This window comes from Balaenoptera acutorostrata, chromosome 8, assembly GCF_949987535.1.
Source record: "Balaenoptera acutorostrata chromosome 8, mBalAcu1.1, whole genome shotgun sequence".
Classification (NCBI taxonomy): Eukaryota; Metazoa; Chordata; class Mammalia; order Artiodactyla; family Balaenopteridae; genus Balaenoptera; species Balaenoptera acutorostrata.
Window position 1 is genome coordinate 60,533,769 of NC_080071.1, and position 12,630 is coordinate 60,546,398.

A 12,630-nucleotide genomic window follows, 5' to 3' on the forward strand; every position below is an offset into this window, starting at 1 on the left:
TATCTTCTCTGTGGTTAGGCTTTAGAGACATGATTTTGCCTAGAGATTAAATCCCAATAAGACTACTATATTTCATACCAACATTGGTATTAAAAAAATTTATTTTAGCCTTCTATTATACCCAATGAGTAAGAAAGACATAAAGGAAGTAAGTTACAATGGCTAACGTCCATCTTTTTTATAGTTATAGCATAAACACAAAGTAAAACCACGCTTTCGTTATTTAATCTATTGAAGGATCTGTGGCATAAAACCATTTTCTTGATGACTTCAGTGAAAAGATCTCTCACCTCACCAGCTGGAAAATTCGCTTCAGGTAAGACGTAATCTCCTTCACAGCCTCCTGCAGCAGCCGACGGTTGGCTCCCACACCCACATATGTCATTCTATACACTGCAACCAGTGTCTCCACGAGCCTGCCCAGTGGGTGCAGAGGAGTGTCGCAGGCCTGAGCAGCAAGAGAACCGACGCAGCCAGTCAGTGTGCGTTAACAGCAGAAGCAATTGATCGATCAAAAAAAGAAACACTTTCATAAATGGTGAGCAGTTTTCAAACTGTCAAGAGTCTACTTTTCGACCAGGAAAATTTAAATACTTCAACTTTTCTGAAAATGTTGAGTCTACCCAAATTATATGGAGTCCCTATTCTTAAAGAATCCTTTTAACATTTTGGGAAGATAGCTTTGGATATACTGATAAAGAATATTAAAAGAAAGGTTCTAAGGGAAGTCCCTGGAGGTCCAGTGGTTAGGACTCCACGCTTCCACTGCAGGGGGCACGGGTTCGATCCCTGGTCGGGGAACTAGGATCCCAAGTGCTACATGGCACCGCCGAAGGAAGGAAAAAAAAAAAAAATAGAAAGGTTCTAACATACCTTAAACGTCATGAAAAGTATATGAAATGTTACTTTCCAGAAAACTGAATAATGACAGTTGATTATGCTCTGAAACAATCACTGTTCAGTTCCCTTGATTTCTCCTAATACGCCTTCCTGCACCCCCATGTCAATACATGTCATTCTTTAAATTGTGGGCTGATCTCACAGGGTTTGAGAAGCAAGCAAAGACGGCATAACCATGGGGTGAGGGCAGCATGCTTTATTTATACAATCTCTAGTTTGCTAACGTTACAAACAAAAAGCCATCATAAACTCTGATCCTAGATGTCCAGAACCCCCTTGAACACTTTACAAAACTTATAAAGTTCTATCACAATAGGTCAATCTTTAGGGAGAAATGTGTTTTTAGTAGTCAGAGAACTAACAAATGACATACCTCAAAAGCAAAAACAGGATATGAGTAACAATAAACTGTGAGTACATTTGAATGATATATCATGTCAGTTGTATCATTAATTCACAAGACTGGTATGGCTTTGACTCTTGTTTACCTTTATTAAATATTTCTTGATATCATCATATTTCTCCACAGAGAAGGCACCAACATGCTGAGGAATGAATTCCAAACTCTCTAGTGTCTGAGTCTGTGAACGACTTAATATCTCTGGACTATAAAAAGAGAAAAGAAAGCCTATCATATATTTCAAGAAAGCAAGATAATTGTAAGTGCACGTGAAGCACAGTCACCAACTCAGGATGCAATGGAGCATCCAGCACAGTGTTCAGCCCAAATGTGTGCGTAATTGGTAACTGACCTGCTGTTAGGTTCATGTAACAGTCATTCAAAGTAGCATTTAATGTTACTCCACACCAACCACAATAAATTAATGAAGATGTTGCACCAACAGAAACCATGGTGTTGGAAAATACTACAACGTTAGCTTGAAGAGAAAACTGGTGATAGACTTGTTAGTGATAATAAAAATGGAATAAAGGGGAGAGGGAGAGCTAAGGATTAAGGAAAATAAATCAAATGGCAAAGGCTGAAATGGAAATGAACTCAAGAAGTAAGGAGATAATGTGGATGCCACAACAGTGGTGCGGTAAGCACGCAATGGGTGAAAGGGAAGCTCTGGATGAAGAGGCTAAGATAAAACACATACTAGTCATCAACTGAAATTTTTGGTAATGGCACTCTATTAGATTACAATCAATGAGAAATTAGAAACAGTGCACAATTATCATTATGATACTGGTTTAGATAAACAAATAAGACCTTTGTGGCAGCAATGTGGTTTTATACAAAAGTTCTTTCATTCTTACTGATTGGAAACACCCAACAAGAGTTAACCAAGGTTAACTGTAGGGCTCAAGTCTCAATGTCTATGCACATGGGCTCTATCAGAGAAGGGTGACCAACTGCATCCCACACAAGGGCAGGTCCACAGCTTTAATCAATCCTGAGAGTTTCCATTTTTTCTACTGATAGAAAGAGTAGGAGGTAAAAATTATAAACTTCATGAATGAAACACTATAATCAATTCCCACTTATCCCAAACACAGGAAAAAACAAAACAAAACCTTCTTCCTATACTGTAGGGATTAGCAAGTTCTTTAGATATGAATGCTAGTCAATGCCTGCAGAAGTGACTGGCCAAGTTAAATAAGGAAATATGAAGAATGGCAGATGGAGAAAAACAAAAGCAGGAAAAAGGAAAAGGAGAAAAGGGAAGAAAATAAGAAAAAAGTAGAAAAAGAGAAATGAAGAGTACGTCTGTAATTTTTCTTTCAGCACTTCAAAATTGTTGTGCGACTTCCTTTTGACCACCAAGGTTTCTGACAACAAATATGCAGCCATTTGAATTGCTGTTTTCATATACGTAATGCAAAATTTTTCTCTATCTGCTTTCAAGATTTTTTCCTTCCAATTTGAATGTAATGTGTCTGTACATGGATATTTGGTTTTTTCTAGGATGCCGTTTGTTCAGCTTCTTGAATGTGTAGGTTTATGTCTTTCACCAAACTTGGGAGCCTTTCAACCACTATTTATTCAAATATTTTTTCAGCCCCACAATTTTTCTCCTTTTCTTCTGGGATTCCAAGGACACAAATATTAGACTCTCAGGTCCTTAGAGCTCTATTCACTTTTTTTTCACGTTCTGTTGTTCATTTTAAATAATTTCTACCAATCTATTTTCACATTTACTGACTCTTCTGCTGTAATCTCTAATCTGCTACTGACCCCACCCAGTGATTTTTAAAATTTTGGTTACTGTATTTTTCAATTCAAAAATTTTGATTTGGTTCATCTTTATATCTTCTATTTCTTTGCTGATACTTTCAATTTTAATACTTGTTTCAAGGATGTTTGCAATTGCTCATTTGAGCATTTTTATAATAGCTGCTTTAAAGATCTTGTCAGATAATTCCAAAATCTATGGTAGGGGGTTGTTGATGTCTATTGATTGTCTTTCCCCAAATGAGTTGAGGTTTTCATGGTTCTTTGATTGCCATGTAATTTTGGTTTATTTCCTGGACATTTTGAGTATTACGTTACGAGATTTTTGGGTCTTGTTTATATCCTAATGGAGAATGTTGCCATCCATAACATAGTAAACATAGTAGAACTGAAACTGTTATCTTTACAAGGACCTGCTTATAAAGTTGGCCCTTGGCTGGTACCTGGGAACTAAGCTTTCTAAAAGTTCCCTATACTAATATGAAACATTTCCTAACTGATAAGGATATTTTGCTGTCCATAGACTGTACTAACAAAGTGATTTGTGGTGAACATCTGCTTCCTTCTGGGACTATGAAATTTTGGTAGTTGCTAAGCACAGGATGCCTATGTGACTAGTCCCTAGTAAAAATCTGGGGCACTGCATCTCTGATGGGCTTCCCTGAGCAGAAACATTGTATACGTGTGGCTGCATTTTACTGCTCTGGGAGAGAGTGTGCTCTGTGTGACCCCTCACAGAAAGGACAGAGTATGGGAAGCTTGCACATGGGTTCCTCCAGACTCTGCCTGTGTCTTCTTCCCTTATGATTGGGCTGTGGAGCCTTACTGTGTTGCTGTAATAACTCTTAGCTGTGAGGACGACTATATGTTGAGTCTTATGAGTCTGTCTAGTGAATCACTGAACGTGTAGGTGATCTTGGGAATCTCTGAAACAGCTGATACTTTTGTTTCAGCCATCTGTGGGCTGTGGTTCCAATGTTAGCTCACTTCTCAAGGGCTTTGCAGTCCTATCTGGGTCTGTTCTGTGAGTACCACTGAGGTGTTAGTCTGGGACCTAGGTGGAAGACAACTTAGTAGCTGAGTTCTCAAAGTGTTTGGCTGATTCGGATCAAATCCACACATGCAGGTCTGGGGTGAATCCAGGAGTTCATAAACAACTTTACAGGGTTGCTTTCCAGAGCTCCTCTCTTTCCATGACCTCCCCAGCATTTTCTGATTCCCCTTGTAGGTCCTCCAGCCAGAAACTGCCCACTTCCATGAAGTGGTAGGAGGATAGAGAGAGAGGCCAAAGAGCAATGAGGTTTGGCCAGGACTCTTGGACCTGATGATCCATCAAGGGAGAAGAAGGGTCTACTCCTGCAAGAGTGCTGGCTCCTGCACACATCCCGTTTCATGGCTGCTCCAGCCGCAGCCATCACTGCCCCTGACACAGAAGTGCCTGCAGACTGAGGCATGAGAAAGGGGAGAAAGAGGAGAGAGAGAAAACCCAGTGTACCTCCTCCACTCTTTCTGAGCTTTAGGAAGTCTCTTTTCTGCATCTTGAGCCAGAAACAGAGGGGTTTTTCTGGATCTCTGTCTGTCTGCACCACAGTGCTTGTTTCTAGTTTCAGGTTATACTGGGTTTAGGATGAGGAATATTGAAGTTAAGAAACCCAGTAAACTCACCACTGGTTGGGTGGTACTCTAAATTCAGCTGCTCTTCCCCAAAACACCTGCTGATATTTACTTTTCAGAGTTTCAAATAAATGTCCATGCATTCTGCCTAGGTTTTATAGTTGAGTTCAGTAGCAAATACAGGGAGGTGTGTTTTATCCATCCTTACCCAGAAGTACATAATTGACTTTTAAGTTATATTTAAAAACTAAATGTGGGAAGCCTTGACAACTTACTGGTTTTAAGTTTCGTCTTCCTACCAGGCTCTGCCCTATGCTGGGCAGGCATTCACGCACCTGTCTCTGTGTTGGCGCCGACTGGTAGTCAAGGCCACAGCAATATTGTCCCACGCTTTCCAAACTTCCCCTTGGCCTGGGTTCTCACAGCCGAGCTGATGCCAACATTCATCAAACACTGCTTTCCACTTCTCATCAGCCGGCACTGCCAGGTTTCCAAGCTTCCTGCTAATAAGGTCACGTCAGCCTCTCATTAATCACTTATTTTGTGCAAAAACCCTGAAGAACAGAAACTTTCTAATATACAACTGCAAATACTTCTGTGACAAAAACTGCCTAAACTGATGGTGGTTCCACTGTTTAAAAACTGAATAAAAATTTAAATGGATGGTTTTTAGCTACTTAGTGTTTATTAGATACTAAAGTATATGAATTAAGTAGGAAGCACATCAGAACTGACTCCTTTGCTTTCTACATTTCCACAGAATTGATGTTGCAAAATTGATCCCTGCTAAAATGAGGACTTTCTGTGCCTTGCACATCTCATACTGAGAACTGTGAAATGCATTACATACTGGGTTCTAAAAATACTAAGAATAAACATGGTACAGAAAGTATATGAAGCTCCCATGAAAACAAAGAATCTGAGATGCTATCAAAATACAAAAACAAAGCTAAAGCTGGAAACAATAAAGGGAAATAAACATATGCCAAAAACTTGGAGGAAAAACATCATACACTTAAAAGACTTTGACTTTTCCCAATATATGCAGCGTATTAGTGTATATATAGGATTGACCTTTACTTTTCAAAATCAAGTTGTGCAGGGCTTCCATTTAAAATCTCCCTTTCAATCAACTTGGATACCTGCACCATTAACAGTAAGATTATTCCCACACACAGAACTTTCATCATTTTAAACATTTAAGCTCTACAGCTATAAACTAAGCCAAGAATACAGATTTAGCTATCTATAGCAGTTTCAGTTTACAATTCAAGGTTATACATTGTTTAAAGAAAAAAAGAATTAAAAAACTTGTCCTGCATTTGAAATATTAACCAGCTTTGATAAAAGCAAGACAACTCAAAACATTCAATAATTAATCCATAATTAACACTAGTTACTCACAAAACTTTAGGTCTGTCTTTATCACTCTCATACAGACTAGGCTTAAAGTACGTTCCAGTGATTTTTATCCCAGATCCCCATTCTCCACTAAAATAACCTTCAATGTAGTCTCCATTTGGCAAAGTCAATGTTCCCTAGGTAAAGTCAGAAAAAATGTGGAATTAGAGGAAATATTTTCAATCTTAAAAATCAAGAAAAAAAAGCACTAAATGGTTAACATTTTCATTTTTAACTAGTCCCTAATTCTTTTTAAAAAGGTGTATGTACATGCGTGTGCAAAAAGTATATGAAAACAATCCATGGATTAAAGAAAAATCACAGGAAAAATTGGTAAAATATTTTTACCTGAATGAAATGAATACACAACTTATCTAAATTGATGTGATGCTACTAAAGCAGTACTTAGAGGCAAATTTAAAGCTGTAAACATTTATATTATAAAATAAGGAAGATCTCAAATCAGTAATCTAAAACTCCACCTCACAAAGTTAGAAAAAGCAAACTAAACCCAAAGCAAGGAGATAATAAAAATTAGAGCAAAAATCAATGAGATAGAAAACAGACAAAAATGAATGAAGCCAAAAGTTGCTTCTTTGAAAAGATATACAAACTTGACAAACAATAAGACTGATCAAGAAAAAAAGACACTTAACTAGATCAAGAAAAAAAAAGAGAAGACATAAAATTACAAAATCAAGAAATGGGACATTACACCAACCTTACAAAAATTAAAAAGGTTAGAAGGGAACACTAAGAGAACAACTTTATGCCAATAAATTAGGTAACTTAGATGAAATAGAAAAATTCCTTAAGAGGAACAAATTACCAAAAGTGCCTCAAGAAGAAATGAAAAGTCTGAATAGACTAATTAGAAGTAAGGAAATTAAATTAGAAATTAAAAATCTTCTCACAAAGTAATGCTCAGGCCAAGATGATTTCACTGGTGAATTCTCTAAAACATTCGAAGAAGCAATAATAACACTAAGGCTTTACAAATTCTTTCCGAAAATGGAGAAGGAGGGAACCCTTCCCAATTCATTCTATGAGGCCAGTATTACCTCAGTACCAAAGACAAACATCATGAAAAAAGAAAACTATAAACATAAGTATAATAAATACCTAATAAATATAAATGTAAAAATCTTCACCAAAATATTAGCATTAATTCTAGCAATATATAAAAAGGATTATATGCCATGACTAAGTATGATTTATCCCAGGAAAACAAGGTTGCTTTAACATCAGAAAAGCAGCCAATATAATATGCTGTATTAATAGCATAAAGAGCAAAAACCACATAATCATCTCAGTAGACACAGAAAAAGCCCTTTGACATAATCTAAAACCTGTTCATAACAAAAACTCTCAACAAACTAGGAATAGAAAAGAACTATCTCAATCTGATGAATCTATGAAAAACCTTTAGCTGCATTATACTTGATGGTGGAAGATTTAATGCTTTTCCCCTAAAACAGGGAAAAAGGCAAGGATGTCCACTCTTACCACTTCTATTCAACATCTACTGGAGAGTCTAGCCAGTGCAGTCAGACAAGAAAAAAAAATCCTTCCAGATGGCAAAAGAAGAAGTAAAACTGTCTTTATTTGCAGATAACATGATCCTGTATGCAAGAAATCCATTAAAAAAAATCCTACTAGAACTAATACATGAATTCAGCAAGGTTTCAGGATATAAGAACAAAATACAAAAATCAATTGTATTTTTATATAATAGCAATGAACAATCCAAAAATAAAATTAAGCAAATAATTCTCTCTATAATAGCATCAAGAAGAATGCTTAGGAATAAATTTAACCAAAGATATGCAAGAGATGCACATTGAAAACTACAAAACATTGCTGATAGAAATTAAAGAAGATTTAAATAAATGGAGAGACATTCCACATTCATGGATTGGAAGATTCAAAATTATTAAGATGGTAATTCTTCCCAATGATCTGTAGAGTAGATTTGATCTGTAGAGTAAAAATAATCCCTATAAAAATCTCAGCAGGCTTTACTGCAGATTTTAACAAGCCAGTCCTAAAATTTATATAGAAAGGCAAAGGATCCAGAATAGCCACAATTATTATTAAAAAGAACAAAGTTGGAAAACTTACATTTCCTGATTTCACAACTTACTAGAAATCTATAGTAATCAAGACAGCATGGTACTGGCATAAGGAGAGACATGTAGATCAATGGAATATAATTCAGAGTCCAAAAATAAACACATTTTATAGTGAATTAACTTCAACAAAGGTGTCAAGAAAAGTCAATGGGAAAACTTGCTGAAGCAATTGGATACCCACATGCAAAAAGATCAATTTAGACTTTTAATTCATATCATACACAAATTACCTCAAAATGAATCATAGACATAGAACATAAGAGCTAAAACTATAAAACTTTTCAAAGAAAACACAGAAGAAAATCTTAGTAACCTTGAGTTAGGCAAAGATTTCTTAGATATGAAATCAAAAGCATAATTCATCATAAAGTTTTTTTGATAAATTGGACTTCATTAAAATTAAAAACTTTTGTACTTCAAAAGGCACTATTAAGAAAACAAAAAGACAAGACACAGACTACAAGAAAATATTTGTGAACCTTGTATCTGATAAAGAACTTGTATCCAGACTATATAAAGAAATCCTTAAAATTCAATAAGACTATAAACAAGCAAATTCTTAAAATATCAAAATATTTGAATATACATTTCATCAAAGAAGACAGATGAATTGCTAGTAAGTACATGAAGATATGCTCTATAATGCGTCTATTAGTCATTTAGGGAAAGTCAATTAAAACCATATCACTTCACACCCACTAGAATGACAAAGAGGAAAAAAAAATAAAAAATACTGGCAAAGATGTGAATAAATTAGAATCCTCATACACTGACGAGGGGAATGTAAAATGATGCAGCCACTTTGGAAAACAGTTTGGCAGTTTCTTAATATGTTAAACATCAATTTTCCATACAACCCAGCAATTGCACTCCTAGGTATCCACCCAAGAGAAATGAAAACACATGTTCACACAAGAAGTTTTAAATGTAAATGGAACAGAAACAGACTCACACATACAGAAAACAAACCTGTGGTTACCAAAGGGGAGTGGATGGTATAAGGACAAATTAGGGGTATGGGATTAACAGATACAAACAACTATATATGAAATAGATAAGCAATAAGGATATACTGTATAGCACAAGAAATTATCCCCATTACCTTGTAATAACCTATAATGTAGTATAATCTGCAAAAATACTGAGTCATTATGCTGTACACCTGAAACTAACACAATATTGTAAATCAACCATATTTCAACTAAAAAAAGAAGAAGAAGTTGCAGTCAACTTCAGTATTCATAGTAGCCCAAAGTTGGAAACAGTCTAAAGTTGGAAATAATCCAATGCCCATCAAGTGGTGAAGGGATAAACAAAATGTGGTTTTTATTCAGTAATAAAAAGGAATAAAGTACTGCACATGCCACAATATAGAAAAACCTCAAAAACATACTAAATGTGAGAAGCCACAGGGAAGAGAATACTTGCTGTATGATTCCAATTTTATGAAAGGACCTGAAAGGGCAAATCTATAAAGTCCATCAGAGGTTGTCTGGGACTGGAGGTGGAACCAGGGAGTGACTGCAAATGGGCAGGAGATGGTAAAGGAAATCTTTTTGGGTGATGGAAATGATCTCAAACTGGATGGTGGTAATGGTTGCACAACTCTGCGTATTTACTAAAAATCATTGAAATGTATGCTTAAAACAGGTGAATTTTATTATAGGTTAGCTTTTTTAAAGGTCAGGAAAAAATTAGTAAAAGATTATCAGAGAAAGAAAGAAGTTTCCAACCTTTCCACTCAGGGCCCAATCATCTGAAAATTCTCCCTCATAGATAGTATCATCTTCAGAAAGTAAAACTCCATTGCCCTATGTGAAGAAACAAAACAAAAATCACAACACATAAAACACACAGTAACTTAGGATACCCACAGTCACATCCCCCAGAGCCTTACATAATCTTAAGACAAGAAAAATAGTACTAGGAAAGGTAGAACACTAATAAAAAGATGAGTTAAAAAGTTAAGGACATAGGAGTTTCAAAAAGTCAACAGTAACTATATGTAAAATATTCCACTCACCATCATTTTATTAAGGTGGAAGTTGCCTTCATAGTATAATCCAAACTGGGTAACTACCACACCATTCCCTTGACATACATCATCTTGCCACATTCCCATGTACTTCTCCCCTCTGCAAAGAAATAGGAGAAAAAAAAAGAAATGAAATAAAAAATCAATGATGATAAAGATGAGGTGGGAGAAAAACAATTATCACATGGGAGGTACCAAGCATCACCCCTAGGTTGGTATCTGTTCCATTTCTCTAGTCAAAGTGGTCAACTCTGTCTCCTCAAACATGGGACAATGTGATTGTAAAATATATCCCACTCAGAGCAATGTTCTCTCAGGAATTTAACATTATAGTCTACCAGACATAGATCTGTATATACTTCCAGTACTTCCTTGATAACCTTAAAATATTTAATTAATGCCAAGAATTCAACTCTAAATAATGTCATCAAAATGAGTCACTCAAAAGGTAGGCTCAAACCTATGCACAATATTTTCTCACCCAAAAGTTTACTAACTTAAAAGAAATGGGATTTATCATAAAAGAAGGTTCATTCTTCACCTACTGAAACGTCGAGAAATCTTACTAATCTCCACTAAAAAAAATAAAATTAGTACAAACTGCCTGTTAAATAATCATGGATTTTAGTGATAACAGCAAAAATTTTAAAATCACACATTATGACAATAATATGAGAAGAAGAGTATATATTTAGTCCAAAAGCAAATCAGGCCAAACCAAATACAGAGGCAAAAGAACTATATTCCTCCCCAAGTTAACTGAATTTAACCAAGCTTGATTCCTGGGTTGCTGGCATGGTTACAAGTCTCTAACCTGATAGGAAGACCTAGGCAGAAAGGTGTTTAGATACTATTCTATGACCCCAAAAGGGAATTTCCATTGATCCTCCTAACCTTTTACTCCTGTTACCTACTGACTGCATTAAAGGTTTCTCTCTGTATAACAGTCAAAGGTTTGGTAGCCTCTTTGAGACACTAAAAGCTTTTTATGTGTGAAGCTTTAAGGAAAATGGTACCAATGTTAATTTTGAATGATCTTGATCTTGTAAAGAAGTAACCTGTTGTTTGGTTCACAAACAAATGCATAAAATGACACCTGACAACTCTGTCTTATTAAAAATGTTCGAAGTACTGTCAAATTAAGGTGCTCAGCCTTCATAAAAACATCAGTTTTTGGAGAAGTAGAGGAACCTTATCCTCTCACGCTAAACTGTGAGATTAGAAGCAGGGTACTGTACCTAGTGATATCATCAAAGACACCGTATCCTGCTTTCTTATCCATTACCCACTGGCCAATGAACATACTGGGAGAAGATGAAGTCAACTTTCCACTTCGTAGGAGACCATGACCATGACGCATGTTATCTTGAAAACAGCCTTCAAAAACTTCACCAGAGGCGTAACTGTGGTTAGAAAGAATGAATAAAGATCACAAGCACACTGAGTTCTGATGCTCATTTTTACAAAGTTTAGGAAATTCAAAATTATACTCATGTCTCACTGGTAGCTGTAATTATTTGTTTATATGACTATTTTTCACCAATCAAAAAATCTCATTTTTTTTTTCTCATGGCTTTTTTTTTTAAAACATCTTTATTGGAGTATAACTGCTTTACAATGGTGTGTTAGTTTCTGCTTTATAACAAAGTGAATCAGCTATACATATACATCTATCCCCATATCTCCTCTCTCTTGCATCTCCCTCCCACCCTCCCTATCCCACCCCTCTAGGTGGTCACAAAGCACCGAGCTGATCTCCCTGTGCTATGCAGCTGCTTCCCACTAGCTAGCTATTTTACATTTGGTAGTGTATATATATCCATGCCACTCTCTCACTTCGTCCCAGCTTACCCTTTCCCCTCCCCGTGTCCTCAAGTCCATCCATTACGTCTGCGTCTTTATTCCTGTCCTGCCCCTAGGTTCTTCAGAACCTTTTTTTTTTTTAGATTCCATATGTATGTGTTAGCATATGGTATTTGTTTTTCTCTTTCTTAGTTCACGCTGTATGACAGACTCTAGGTCCATCCACCTCACTACAAATAACTCAATTTCGTTTCTTTTTATGGCTGAGTAATATTCCATTGTATATATGTGCCACCTCTTCTTTATCCATTCATCTGTCGATGGATGATTAGGTTGCTTCCATGTCCTGGCTACTATAAATAGAGCTGCAATGAACATTTTGGTACATGACTCTTTTTGAATTATGGTTTTCTCAGGGTATATGCCCAGTAGTGGGATTGCTGGGTCAAAGGGTAGTTCTATTTTTAGTTTTTTGAGGAACCTCCATATTGTTCTCCACAGTGGCTGTTATCAATTTACATTCTCACCAACAGAGCAAGAGGGTTCCCTTTTCTCCACACCCTCTCCAG

The 12,630-nt window shown here is 36.1% G+C and overlaps 1 protein-coding gene across 5 annotated transcripts in view; it reads right to left on the reverse strand.

Moving 5' to 3' along the window:
• ALS2 (alsin Rho guanine nucleotide exchange factor ALS2) overlaps positions 1–12,630 on the reverse strand; it is an 89,861-nt gene that overhangs the window by 8,250 nt on the left and 68,981 nt on the right. For 3 of the 5 annotated variants that reach the window (XM_057551032.1, XM_057551031.1, XM_057551033.1), the window contains exons 21-27: positions 11,497–11,661; positions 10,247–10,358; positions 9,957–10,034; positions 6,095–6,228; positions 5,026–5,193; positions 1,389–1,506; positions 291–448 (exon numbers count right to left, since the gene is read on the reverse strand). In XM_057551032.1, coding sequence (XP_057407015.1) covers positions 291–448; positions 1,389–1,506; positions 5,026–5,193; positions 6,095–6,228; positions 9,957–10,034; positions 10,247–10,358; positions 11,497–11,661 — 933 coding nt within the window. The remainder of the gene's footprint in view (positions 1–290; positions 449–1,388; positions 1,507–5,025; positions 5,194–6,094; positions 6,229–9,956; positions 10,035–10,246; positions 10,359–11,496; positions 11,662–12,630) is intronic. The other 2 variants (XM_028168631.2, XM_057551034.1) reach the window with 1 other exon arrangement.